Source organism: Botryllus schlosseri, chromosome 1 (assembly GCF_051294905.1).
Source record: "Botryllus schlosseri isolate E-star chromosome 1, Bs_hap1, whole genome shotgun sequence".
Classification (NCBI taxonomy): Eukaryota; Metazoa; Chordata; class Ascidiacea; order Stolidobranchia; family Styelidae; genus Botryllus; species Botryllus schlosseri.
Window position 1 is genome coordinate 5,256,060 of NC_137236.1, and position 14,692 is coordinate 5,270,751.

At 40.1% G+C, this 14,692-nt stretch overlaps 5 protein-coding genes across 8 annotated transcripts in view; 1 reads left to right on the forward strand and 4 right to left on the reverse strand.

The window, feature by feature from the left end:
* The window catches only part of LOC145443015 (uncharacterized), a 290,638-nt gene extending 282,160 nt beyond the window's left edge, over positions 1–8,478 (reverse strand). For 2 of the 3 annotated variants that reach the window (XM_080321110.1, XM_080321034.1), the window contains exons 1-2: positions 3,095–4,192; positions 2,226–2,350 (exon numbers count right to left, since the gene is read on the reverse strand). In XM_080321110.1, the coding sequence (XP_080177236.1) occupies positions 2,226–2,350; positions 3,095–3,194 (225 nt within the window). In that variant the 5' untranslated portion in view covers positions 3,195–4,192. The other variant, XM_080321163.1, reaches the window with a different exon arrangement.
* Positions 1–14,692, reverse strand: part of LOC145436146 (serine/threonine-protein kinase PLK1-like) — a 992,061-nt gene that overhangs the window by 911,408 nt on the left and 65,961 nt on the right. The window lies entirely within an intron of this gene.
* LOC145441575 (uncharacterized) overlaps positions 1–14,692 on the reverse strand; it is a 232,529-nt gene that overhangs the window by 135,831 nt on the left and 82,006 nt on the right. The window lies entirely within an intron of this gene.
* Positions 1–14,692, reverse strand: part of LOC145436771 (uncharacterized) — a 355,402-nt gene that overhangs the window by 97,450 nt on the left and 243,260 nt on the right. The gene's annotated exons all lie outside the window — the stretch shown is intronic.
* Positions 1–14,692, forward strand: part of LOC145441576 (uncharacterized) — a 268,801-nt gene that overhangs the window by 71,898 nt on the left and 182,211 nt on the right. The gene's annotated exons all lie outside the window — the stretch shown is intronic.

Here is a 14,692-nt window from a genome sequence, read left to right on the forward strand (position 1 = left end):
TTTTAGGCAGCTTCTCTTGACTAATCGCGCGAAGCGCGAAAAACTTCTGTAATTCATGATTGAATCGGTCAATATAATCGGGAATTGCATATATATTGGTATCAATTCTGATCCTCTCTCTGCTCACGTAATCAGATTGACTGGTTGAGCAGAGTGAGTTGTGTTTGATAAGGTAGGACCACTCAATAATAATTAAACATCTTCGGGCGTATACCCGTTGGCAAGAACGAAACAGCACTTCGTCAGGCCCCCCAAAACACTTAGGTCTTGAGCTCCCATAGGGTGATAAACCGATCCCCTGTGCCGTTATTCGCTTCTGCCACGAAATCAGGATCCCCGTTCCCCGTTTGCATTCGCAACACAGCTTGACTCGAGTCAAGTCGAGTTACGCGATTTTTGAAAGCAAGCTCAGTCACTCGATATTTGAATGTGACTCAGTCACAGACAGAACATACCTTTTGATAAGATCGCAAGCTGCAGGCGATGTATTTTGCGGAATATCGTATTCGCTCTTTTCAATATTCGAGGTTTCCTGCAACGTCTGGCCTTCAGACGGCATCTTACCGACCAACAATGTATACCTAGGGTAAAGAAAAACAGGCATCAACTTACCAAGAGGGATTTTTCGACAACTAGCTAATTCTAGTTGTCTAACTAGACTAATTAGAACAAAATGTCGGTCACCTAATTCTAATCTAATTAACGAAATATTTCTATGCTCTTATTTCAATTCTAACGTTATATTTGGTTTTGCTGTAAATGCTACAGTAGAGCTTTAACTACGGAACAAGCCAAGGTTGGCGTATAGACGTTTTCTATTCTCATCATTAGAATGAACTCTGATTAGATATCAACTTGATTATTGTCCAAGTCATCGCGAATTCAGCAATTCTAATCTAATTAAGAAAAAAAACTTTATTCAAGCAATCATTCTAATTCTAATATAATTCAGAAAAGTTGAAAATTTATCAATGAGGATCATAGTTTTGATAATTTCCACAGAGGTAGGCCGTACACCTTGATTGGTCATATCGCATACGTCTTGATCGACCCACAGCATTGTCACAAAGTGTAACGGAACAGGTATGGCAGAAATGCAATAAACTTATCCCAAATGTGATGTAGAAGTGGCAATATATTCTTTGTGATCTCGTGAAAGGTACATGGTTGAACTTTCAAAATCATCCGTGTCACGGCGTTATAATAATGATACTCGAATATTTGAAGCCTAATCGTCGATCCAGTATCAAATCAATCAGGCGATCGATCTTGCCCAGCCCTACACCTAAGACCTTGTTAGTCATACTTACATAACACAACCCAGTGTCAAGCTGTCATGCTGTTCACTTCAAAAATGTGCCCCTGTTTTCTCAGAACTTCCGGGGCAATATAATTGGGTATGCCACAAAAAGTATTCTTTGCTTGTCTGTCACAGTCGACCTTGGTAGTTGGCCGAGATTTCCGATATTTACTGTGTGATATTGTTTAGGAACCAGTTATCCAGCTGTCAATGCAAATTATTATGTTTAATATGTATAGCCCACAGCAGACTTGTACAAACTACCAATTTAGTTTGTTGATAGCAAACTTACTGTTTTTTAGTACAAGTTTTTGTTCTACTCTTGTTAAAAAGAGATTAGTTCTAGTTGTACATGTAAAAATATTTGGTTACCGATCAACATGTGTCTCCGTTTGTCGTGAATCATGACACCGGTGTTAGGTTTTGTGATGTTCTGGCAGTCATTGCTAGCTCAGAGTCATCGGTACTAATAGTGGCGTGGCCAGGGGTCGAAACCCCTCTCATTTCAAACTATAAATTTGTCCCCAACATTTCTTAGCTCATTTTCAATCAAGTAATTTGTATACATTAGTAATTATACATTCTTTATGTTTAAATCGGTTGCAAGACTTTAAAGGTCATTAGTTCTAGTGTTAGCTGTTACAAGTTTTGAAAAGTGAGTGGTTCTCGTTACGAGTTCTCAAAAACGATGGATTCTAGCTCTATTTTTGGTTCTAGTTGCGAATTCTGAAGAGAGTCGTTCTATTTTCAGTTCTAGTTGCTCGTTTTGAAGCATCAGTAGTTCTAGTTTTAGCAGCGGGTTTATAAAAGTGAGTTATTCTAGTTGTAGTTGCGAATTTTAAAAAGTGAGTAGTTCTAGTTCCAGTACGCATTTGAAAAGTATCCGGTAGTTTACACTAGTCCGATACCCTACAACCAAACTTACTTTGATATCCGTGTGAATGATGTTACAATCCTGGAGATAAACAGCTTCAGCAAAATCAGTTGCACATAATAACGAGTCTCTGGTCCCATGATGACGCGCCGTCTTTAGTAAACTTCCATCAGCAACTGACGAGAAAAAGCCAAGATAATTGGATTGATAAATCGAAAACAACAATATCATTTGTTAGGAACTTCTAAATCAGTGGTTCTCAACCTGTTTGAGCTAGCGGGCTTGTCAAATTCTACAACGAACTTTGAAGACCAATGAACCTTCCAAAAAAGAGACTTCATTTCGTGCTGCCTTTGGATATTATAGTTTTTAAACATATGGCTTGGCAAAATTGAATACCTTATTGTGAGTCGAGTATGCGACTTCGAGTTAAGTATTCAAGTATGACTCGTTTTGATGTCACGACAGTATGGATGATGTGTATTCACTACAGAGAATATAATACAAGATTTACATCATTTCAAGATAATCCGGTATTCCTTCGACCATACCTATTTAATTGCACTTGACGACATTACCGTGGTTTGATCACGACTTCACCGATATGTCATTTCCGATATTGTGCAATGTGCATGTATGTTTGCACTATATGATCTGTAAGCTGTGATAAGACTATTCAAGGTTTATGGCTTTTCACAGTGGACAAAGTATCAAAGCAATCATTTACAGGGATTTCACAATATCGGTCGGATTTGCGTTAATGTTATTTTACAAACTGGATTTGCACCGAGAAATTTTGATGTTCTTCAGTGGTCGCCGCAGTCTATTATGGTATAAATCTCTGACTCGCAGAAATAGGCCTACATGTAAGAAGAAGTCGATTCAAAATGAAATAAATCAGAGATTACATAAATACCAACCTATATTTATAGCAGACTGCAATGTTGGATGAGTATCGATCAATTTCTCGAGTTGAGCTTCCAATCTTATCATATGAAAGTCCGATGATTCGTTCCGCATATGGTGGCGGCATCTTCCTTGTCACATATGTGCTCATGTGTCTTTATATTAGTAGCACCTGTCAAGTAGAGAAATATTACCATGCCATACTTCTATACCCTGAATTATTCGAGTCGAGCAATGAGAGATGATATTTTCGAGCACCGAAATTACATGTTCCCTACTACTCGACAAAAATTATAGTTTTGGTAGCACTGTCCACTAGGTTGTTCAAAAGCAATTTTTTTCTTCAGTTGGTTGGAATTGAGCCAAATCTGGGGTGTAGCCTTTTTAGGCCACCTAACAATTTAGTCAGTGCATACCCGGAGTCCAAAAAAGTTTGTTTTTGAACAACCCTCCTATCCATTGTGGCAGCCTAGAAACGTCGATTGAACGTATGCCAGCAAACTGAACATTAGGGCTGTTCAAAAAATACTTTTTTTCCTGAATCTTGCTGGTTACGTGTTTAAATCGTTAGGTTGCCTTAAAAAACGAGGCACACCAAATTTCAATTCATTCCAACCAATAATCGCTGATTTCGGATGGTTTGACAATTTTGAATTTACCCAAAGATGCAAAAAAAATTTTTTGTCAAATTTTTCCGTCGACCCCATGAAATTGTTTCGCTGTCTTCAAAGACGATGCAAAACAAATTTGGCTCAATTCCAACCGGTAGAAGCGGAACTATTTATGTTTTTCTTCGATAATTCTGGGATTATCCTAGATTGGTGGATAATACAAGAATTATCATCGAAAAACTCAAATAATCATTTGGGTGTGGCCGTAAAAATATAAAATCACCTTCAACGTGATGCATATCTAAGAACTGGCATTATATTCTTCGTGGTCGCGCAAGAGATACGTATGTTATGACGTAACACTGAGTGACACTCGGATGCTCGACTAAAAGCCTAATACTGGATTCAGATTCAAATCACTCAGGTGCTCGAAATTTCCAAGTCCTACACCTGAGACCCTCGCGATGCCCTTATAATAAACTTACACATCAATACTCTTATTTACTCACAAAACACAGCCAAACGACCAGGGCTCCACATCGAAACGGTGCCCATTCTTTCCGAGAACTTCCGGGGCAATATAGTTGGGGGTGCCACAAAAAGGAATTTTTGTTTGGCCGTCGAAGTCGACTTTGGTAGCCAGGATCAAATCTCGCCGAGATCTCCAATCTTCACCTCCATCTTGTTCAGGATTAGATTCCAAGCTGTCAATACAAATTTCATATTCAAATACACAGGTATACAAACTTGTACAAACTACCAATCCAGGTAGTTGATGGTCAACAAACTATTGCCAATTTGAGGAGTTTGGTCTTAGTTATGTAATATGAAAGCAGGTTGTTCTAGTTGCAGTAGCGGATCTTGAATAGCGAGTGGTTCTACTTCAAGTTTAGCATTTAAAAAAAATGTAGTTGCAGACAACTAGAAAACGTGTGTCATCGTGATACCGTCGGTCTGTTGCATGATATTTTCGCAGCCTTTGGTAGCTCAGAGCAGGGTTGTAACCAAGTCATAAGTCAATCTCACTTTTAAAGTTTTCACTCGAGTCGAGTCATTTTCAATTCACCACCGAATCAAGTCAGAGTCCAAATCAGCTATTAGACCAGGGGTTCTCAACCTGGGGGGCGCGGAAGGCTCTCAGGGGGGGGGGGCGCGAGAAATTGACGAAGTCACTATAGGGGGGCGCGAGAAATTGACAAAGTCAGTATAAATTGTACGTGTCCGAACATGTGTTTCCCATCCATTATGAGAAGACGATTAATGAAGATGAAATTTATTACATATTCAAGAAAGCTTGCAAAATACAAACTCTAGCAACCGCGCTCAACCGAGTATAGTCTGATTTCAACTTGATTTGAGCAAATTTTTGAAATTCTTTGGAGATATAGAGAGCAATTCCCACGTGTAAGTCATTCATTGCTTGATAGCTTTGACAGTAGCCTAAAGCTTGGCGCGCTGGGCAGCTCTTGTTAGTAGCTTGCGAACTGCACTGCCTAAGACAGAATTAGATGCAACATAGGTTGCCCGGTTTCGCCCTCAATTAGGCTATAAATCAACACAATTTAATTAATTTCCAAAACTGATCAAATTTAGCCTGGCAGGACAGAACGACGCCTTGCGCTCTGTACTCACGACCAGCATCAGGATTAGTCTCAGGGTGACCTACCTTGAAATTAATTAATGGATGTCTTGTTCAATGTTTTCTGTTATTTTCAAACAAGTTTGGAGAAATTTGTCATGTAAAAGACTCAACAACTGGAATGCCGATTCAAAATTGGCGTAAGATATACCTTATGTATACTATTAGATCAGGGGTGGGCAGCCTGCGGCCGTAGAAGAGAATTTGAGCGGCGTTCGACGCCTAATTCAATTAGTAGGCTATATGTTGGCAGCCGTAGACATGCAAATTGCAATTACGAATTCACTCCCGCATTTTCGAGAGATTTTAATTAATCTTGAAATTTTCTTCGCCCTCCGCGCAATTCAACAAGACTTCATTTTTTGATTTTAATGCAGTAGCGCCCGTCTTAATCTGAGCCGGAATGAGAATTTGTCAAGAAATAACAATTCGTTCGCAGCCCTGAAAAATTTTCGCGCTCCGCGCGACAATATGCACCTCCCGGCAACTATTCATAACATTGCCACTCGCGATTTCGCTGTGTACAATAGGCCATTGTGAAAAGTAGAATAGTCCGGAGTTCACCGGGAATGGATATGGACAGTTTACCATAGGAAGTTTGTGTCCAGATCGTTCATTGCGGCTATGCCCTGGAATGCGGCCTTACGCTACCCCGTACATAAGTAATCGAAATGCGGCCATGATTATCAAAAACGTTGCCCACCTCTGTATTAGATGATGTGCTCTTTTTGACATGACGATAAATGCAAGGGGGGTCAGGGGGGGCGCGATTTTTTTGACCATCTCTAAGGGGGGCGCGAGTAAAAAAAGGTTGAGAACCACTGTATTAGACAGTCGAGTCTAAGTCATAGTGTTTTGACTCGAGTCCGAGTCCAAGTCATTATGTTTACTGGTCAGTTATCATTCCAATCGGTCTCCAACCACTTTTTCTAACACTCCTCGAGTGATATAGAATGGTTGGCATTTATAATATCGTTTTTTTTTTCAGTTTAACAGTTTCTGGTCCTATTTTCAAGTATCAGGTCTGATATACGAAATACCAATCATGTGGTCACTTACCATTCTTCAAAGGTACAGTGACAGTCCCAGTCTTGAGTCATATGCCTCAAGTCAGGTTGAGTCACCAAATAAGTGGGACTTGAGTTTGACTCGAGTCGAGTCATAACTTGAGTCATTGCAGCCCTGGCTCAGAGTCATCACGCCAAACAGTGGCATAGGCAGGGTTGAGTACTGGGGGTCGAAAGCAATCCCGTTTCAAACTCGAAACCCCGTCAATTCGAGATGCCAATCTCCAATATTTCTTAGATCATTTGTAAGTTGTTGACCGAACAATCATTAATGAGTTGTGTATTAGTTAGTTAGTAGTAGATTCTCAATGGTCGTTAATTCAAGTAGAGAATTAGGAAAAGTGGGCAATTCTAATTCTTGTGGGGTGTTGAAAATCCAGTAATTTGTACAAGTTCACTTTAGAGAGCTTGTAGCGCCATCAGTCATTTTATGTTAGTGGTACATAATGTGCGTAGTTCTATCCCACAAATTGGCGAACCAATCATCGGTCGGCTCTGGTTTTGACATAATTTTCGAAGATTATTAACAAAAGCACAACTGCATACAATGTTACCTTGCTATCTCCGTGAATGATTAGACAATAAACAACATCCAGCAGAATCTGTTGCGGGAGATAAAGGGTCTCTGGTTCTGTGATGCCGTATCTCCTTTTGAAAGCTTCCATCAGCGACTGACAACAAAAGTATATGGTAATTGGATTGCTGGAAAGAAAACAATATCATTTGTTGGACACACCTAAATCAGTGGTTCTCAACCTTCCTGAGTTTGAGGGACCGTCAAATTTGTTTTTGCAGACCGGTGAACCTTCCAAACTATAAACCTCATTTAATACTGGCTTTTTGAAATCGAACATGTAATAAATAGGGATGGCTAAAACAGAGTGTGTGACTGATTTGATTCTGAATCGAGTAATGAGTTTGAGTCACTCGTTTAAGCAACACCACAAAGAATATAATGCTGATCTTAGTCACATTATAAAGATTATGTGGCACTTTTATGACCATACCTATTCCATGACACTTTGTGACAATGCTTTTGGTTGATCACGACTACTCGGAAATGCCATTCCAACATACGCGAGTAGCTTTGTACTATATGTTTCGTATGCTGCGATACGACCAATCGAGGTTTACAGCTTTTCACAGTGAGAAATATGATCTAAAATATAATTCCTATTGGTTTAGTTCAGCTTATTGTTAATATAATTTTTCCCTTTCGTGGCATGGAGCGTATATTATCGGTACTCGAAACAATCATTTACTACTACTCGACTCAAATTATCAGAATTGATACTCGATTCAGATTTGAGTCATCAGATCATTGTGCTCAGCCCTAGAAATCGCAATGGTGCAACTAGAAAAATATCACATTATCCAAACTAGATTAGAATTTGAATTATAATAAACACATTTTTCGAAATTTGATTGGAATTACAAATACCTTCTCAGTTGGGAAAAGAAATCAATTTCCTTTCATTTCCAATCGGAGTTGATTATCATAAGCATGAGAACTGTTCAGCAATCTGACTAGTTTCGCACTATATGTGTAGAATTAGTTGACTAATTAGATTAGAATTACATTACAAGTACTTTGCTCTATTTAGCCTAATGTACGGTATAGAACAATATTTTTATGGTTGCATTTTCGATTGGCACAGCTAGAGGTATATTACATTGTACTGACAAAATGCTTTTACCATTCTTTTGCACAACTCGAGAACGATGTAGACAAAATCCCAATCTTGGAAGAATCCATGAACTCCAACGACGTGCTTGTGATTCAAACTTTGACGAGACTGATCTCTTCACACATTAGTCTTTCTCATGCTACTTCACAAGCAATGCCTGAAATTCAGATACTAGCTTTAGTTGCAGATTTTAAAAAGTGAGTAGTTCTAATTCTAGTTGTGTATGTAAAAATATTTTAGTAGCCGATCAACCAGAAAACACGTGTCTTCGTTTGTCGTGAATCATGATACCGGTTTTTCGTTGTGTGCTGTTCTTCCAGCCGTCTCAGAGTAAGCACTACTAATAATGGTGAAAATGCGGGTCAAAACCTTCTTGAATATTCTGTAAAAGTAGAGGTAGGCTACTATTGCTACTGAGTGACTCTGCTTGGATGCGTTGAGTGAGATGCATCCTTTCGCGTTCATTTCATACCTAAGTATAGCAAAGTTGTTCAAATAAATGCTCTGAAGGTTTGGAAATATGTCTTAAACTAGTTGCCATATTGTTTCAATATTGGCTGCATATATCGTGGCTATCGGTGAAGGTGCCACTTATCGGTATTGGCTCGAAAATACGATATCGGTCAGGCTCTAATTATGATGAATGAGACTCGAGTACGAGATTCGAAACGTAACACTCGATTCAGAATCAAATCAATCAGGAACTCCATTTGCCAAGACCTACAGAAAACTTACTGTTGAAACTCTGTAGTTTACTTTCCAAAATTCTGAGCGATATTGTTGATCCGGTTTTTGGAAGGTTCTGAGAAACGTAGACTGTGAAAGAATGAGCTTTCAAAATATGTGATTCGTAATTTGCTGACTAGGTTTGGGCAAAGTCGACTAGGTCTGCCTGAGTGTTCAATTCCGAATCAAGTATTCGATGATAGTCACTATGACGACATATAAATATGCATGAATGCTGTGTGAAGTTCAAATATGCACATTTCATGCAATCACAAAGAATATACGATAACACCATCTTTTTGTACTTTGTGCAATGTTGCTGGTTGATACGGTAGCCTAACGATTTCACAGATAAGCCTATGTCATTTCCACTCACGCGAGTACCTTACTACACATGTTTAGTATGCTGTGACACGACCAATTGAGGTTTACAGATATCCACGATGAGAAATACTATTGAAAGTGTAATTATTTAATTGGTAAATTTACTCTTCGTTCAGTTCAGTTTATTGTTAATCATCTTTTCCTCTTGTGGCCAGGAGCGTACAAGCACAGTATTCTAAAAAACCATCTCTCATGACTCGAATTATTAGAATCAATACAGATTCAGATTTGAGTACCGTACTCGAATAGTTGTGCCAGTTCTAGTGATCAGAGTCGGGCTACTAGAGAAAATATTCAAACTAGATTAGAATTAAAATTATAGCTACACAAGTTATCGAAATTAGATCAGAATCACTTAATTCGTAAAACAATGCGGTAAAGATCAAAATCACTTCATACCAAATAAGAGTCCATTCTCATGAACAACAGAATGACTTGCGTCTGTACACCGAAGTAGGCTAGTTTCACACTATACAGTTTTCCTGTACAGGTACAGGTACACCATAAATTATACTAGAATTGAAATGACAGCATAAAAGTATTTCTCAAATTAGAATATTATTAGATTAACGGCATTTGGTTATGATTAGTCTAATTAGACAACTGGTATTATCTAGTTGTCCAAGTGGGCTAGCTAATAAACGCTACAAATCTGATGTAATTGCGATCACTACAGTTAGATATACATTACAGTTGTAATGAGGAAATACGCTTGCCTGTCTTTTGCACAACTCGAGAACAATGTAGACGAAATCCTGTTCTTGGAAAAATCCTTGAAATCCAATGTCGTGCTTGTGATTCAAACTGCTATGGCGACCGATCTCTCTCTCTTCCTCGTGCTTATTCTTGTGAAGTGCCTGAAATTTAGACTTTAACGAATTTTAATCTAATGAGTTGACGGTTGACTGACTACTGTTATTTTGAATAGTTTTAGTTGCACATTTCATAAAGTGAGTGGTTCTAGTTGCAGTTGCGAGTTTTGATAAGTGAGTAGTTCCTGTTGGGAAAAGAGACAGAAACAACAAAATTATTTAGCCACTTGAACACTATTACACTTGAACTTAGACTTGAGATGAAGAGAGTTACCATTGAAACTAATCAAAATGTAATTCTACATAAGCAGTTGCATACATGGCCCTAGGGGGACTGTGTGTTGAAGTAGGAATAGAAGCTGAATTGTAGAATCTGACGACATGACAGGCACAAGAGTGCTCAAGAGATGGTTTGTTTGGTTGTGTTAGACTGGCTTTGTGAATGACAACATGTAAGCTTCCGATCAAATCCATGGTTTCAACACAGTTAACAAAAGAAGGCATTGATGCATACAACATATATTGGGCACATAGATTCCTTGCGTCTGCACTTGACTCACCTTTGGCACAATTATACAAGCGAACACTTCTTTTGTTACGACTTCCGTGATTTCAAAGCATTTCGCAAATCCCTCTTTGCCAAGAAATGTACCTCTTGTGTATCGTTTTCCAGTACAGTCGTCACACACGACTTTCGGGATCTTTTTAGTACCGGTAGCGATGGTAAACTTTATCTTACATTATTGTGAAATCTAGCACAACTCAGCCTGCAAAATGAAATATCGTGCATTAACAGATACTGAAACTGATATGGTCTAATAGGGTTGTTCAAAAATAACTTACTTCATGGTTAAATTTTACTGGCTAAAATTGTTTTATTGTCTAAAAAATATACATAACAAACTTGATTCATACTTGTACTGTAGTTCAAAGACTGGACTAGAAGACTAGACAGCTAGAACTGGAACTAGCACTTAATTGACCATCAGCTGACCAGGTCGGTAATTTGTAGAAGTCTGCGTTACAGAACCTCAACTTGAGGTCCTCAGGTAAAACTGATTGAATTATAATAGCGGAACTTATCATAAGCGGTGACGGTGACATCCTGCCTTCTCGATGTATACTCTAGTAGAGAGATAATTTTGTGATAATTCGCAAATTGAGAAATACGAAGTCGCGTGGGATAAATGATATTAGTCTGTGACACTGGTAAAAGGTTATGTCATTAAGTATATAGCTTGACATTTGGAGGTTTATTGTGAGTCTTCCCAGTCAGTGCTGTAAGGCAAAAACCATCTACGACTCACATCGATCTTGATGCATTCGATATTTCATCTTGTATCCTTGTAAGCGTTCTTTCCGTGAGATCACCTGGGTTTGTTCTATGTCGCATACGGAGCCTTTGTTGTAGTGATGTCATTATCCATTCCGCGTCAATCGGTCGCTTCTCGTATTTATTTATGTCCCTTGCTCGCCAGACTGCCAGTTTGTAAACAGTGATCAATATTGTTAGCGTATTTTTTTTGCTCAATTGTCATTGCGGTTGCGATGTTCATGCCGAGTATTGCTTGGAAGTCACTTTTTGGCAGTCTTCTTTGCGTCACCTCTTGCCACGAATCTAAAGTGATATTGGGAGATTTTTAGTGGACTTACATGTCACAAATATAGGCTCATGCATCTCTATCTCGGTTTCGCACAAGGCGCAGTCTCTTGTTTTTGTTGCCCACTGGGTTTTTAAGCCTTCGTTGGTTCGGAGGAGTCTGTGCGCTACTTCCCAGTTGAACTGCCTCTGATGGTAAGTGATGCATGTGTGGTTGATATTTTCCCAGCTCGGTCCGATCATTTCGCCAATCTCTCTGTTGCATGTTCTTGACAGTGTGAGTTTGTAGCGTTGTTCTTGCTTTTGTTTCGAGTCGTCCTTTGCGAACTTCATGCTTTCCAGTCGTTCCTTGGTATCGTTCCAGTGACTGAGCGGCTGTGATGTATGTGGTATGGCGTTATTGATATCATGGTTTCGGTACCTTGTTAAAATGATTGCCAGTTGGTGTTCGAGCCTTCTGTCCAAGTTGCTTTCCGGTTGTTTGTTCGCCCTTTTCAAGTACTCGACCGCCGGTTTTGTATACGCCAAGTCAGCCATTGTAATGATGTCGATGGTCCCGAGTCCTCCCTGCTCTTTGGGCAGGGTGATTTTGGTGTAATCAATCTTGGGATCTATACCGAAGAGGAATTTCGTGATTTCGACTTTTACCCTGCTTCTGATGTTCCCGGCATTTTTGACGTCTGGGAGACATATGTGAATAAAGGAAGTACGTTGGTTCTTAATATGGCATGTCATAAAGTATAAAGCTTTTTCTTCATAATAACAGTAATCTGTATTATACTTTTGCTATAGCGTATTGTAATCTATACTTTTGCTGAGCAGTGAGCAATCAAATATCCACTCACACAGAGGGGAATCCCCCATCTACATTGCGGTCAATGAGCCGTAAACGAATCACACCGTCACAACAAACAGACGGCAGTTTTTTTTATCTCGGCGACCACACCGAAGATAATGTTAATAACCATGCAAGATGTGGAATAATAGATTTAATAAATCGCCAAACTGATATTAGATCAGTGGTTTTCAACCTTCACTAACATGGCGAACTTCTCCGCCAAGATAGCGTAATGGTTAAGCGTCCGGCTTCTTGATCGGTAGGTCGTGGGTTCGACTCCCGGCCGGGTCAGACCAAAGACCTGATTAGTAACACTGGTATCCATGGCTTCCAGGACAAAAATAAACTACGTCCTTTCCTTATAGAGCCTGTATTCCCTATAGGCACCAAGAACGATGTCGGCTTACGACAGAAGTTTATTGCAGCAAAAGATGAGAACCCAACACCGCGAGCAACCGTTATATAAAGTAATTATGCGATGACACCAATCAGTCGCAATCAGCGAACAATCAATTAACAGGAGCCAACATTCGGCTCCGTTCAAACACAACACAAAACAATATTGGCGCAACGTTTTCTCCTTCATTTGTCTATGACATAATCTTTCTGCCAGACAGACGGTTTTCTGACTCTCAGAGACCGACGAGGTCGTATTGGTGGACTCTCCGATGCGAGGTCAGGTAGACGTTGTTGCGAGTCTGGTTCGGAGACAGGATCTGCGGGATATTGCCGTTCGTCGGGAGTCGATGCTTCCAAGGGCCCTTCGTCGGAGATCGACGCATTGTCGAGAATCTCGGGCTCATGCTCGATAGATTCGCAATCTGAATCAGAGTAATTCAAAGTTCGATCTATTGGTCCAATTTCGTTTGGTACCAAGCAACAGTCATTTTGACGCACGCGATAAGTCCCATACGACAGTCGTTTGCCTCCAAACCGAGATATGTTACACCACTCGCCTTCGGTTGACAACACCAAATATCGGTCCCTGCTTCGGTGCTTTTTCTTATCGTTGTATAGGTAAACGATATCGCCAACGCCGACTGGAACCGATTTCCTCGTTTCTCGTTTCGGGGCCTTCGCAACTTCACTTGCCGGATGATTAGCGGTCCTACGTTCCTTGTTGTTTCTTTATCAGCTCTTCATCATCGATTGGGAGAGAGGAGTTGGTGAACATGATCTCTCTGAAGCAGGATCTCCCTTGCCGAGACGCCATTTCCGCGGATACGGTTGTTGAGGTTACAAGTGGCGATTTGAATTTGTAGATGAGTCACTTGGCCTCCATGATAGCCGGATCCCTGAAGCTTCAGTATCTCGCTGGAGAGTTCTTGAACTGCTCTTTCGGCGACGGGATTTTTATTAACGTTCATGACCCTTCCCGTTTCCACAGCCATGCCGTAGGTAGAGAGGAGCGAGTCGTTCTTCAGCGCTGAAAACGATGTAGCTCCGTCCGTCCTGATGACCGAGTTCGGGCTGTTCAGTGGACGCAGGTCTAGACACAGGATTACGAGTGCGCTACGTAGAGTCTCCGCTCTTTCGTCTGTAATGATAATAGATTTGGTAAATGAAGACACTGTTTCGCGCACCACGAGAATGCATTTTTTCACGCTTCAGGACATCGGCAGCAAACCTTTCTCCAATGGCACAAGGTGGCGGACACGTTGACTGAGGGGTCAAAGCGGGAGTAATGTAGGGTTGCCATACGTCCGGAATTCCCCGGACATGTCCGGAATTTCACTTAAAAATCGGCGTCCGGGAGGAATTTCTAAAATATGCCTAGATGTCCGGAATTTTGAAGGCTTGAAGCAGGACCAAAAGTTTTTCGTAAATCAACATAAACGATATTATTTTCAAGCAGATTTATGCTATATTCAAAATTGTTCTTCGCACGCGCTCGAGTTAATGCAACGTATAATGATTTTAGTATGGGCACCAGGCACCACCCTTGCCCAAAAAAATGCAATCAAAATAAATATAAATAACCATCATTTACTGAATAAGAAAGATTGCAATCACAATTATAAGCTAACGGTATATTCCTTGAGTTGGTTAAGGCCGATTGGATGCTTCAGTCACATACAGTGGTTTCAAATCTTGGCGTCGTCCGCCTTTATCTGGGGATCGCGATGATGTTGGACGTAATCAGTTTCCTATGCCGTGAGTAAAAGTTTGGGCAAGCTGAATTTTTTTAGTAATCAGCTTATGAAGTTTTGAGATTTGCCACGGAACATTTTTAAGTGAGAAATGAGG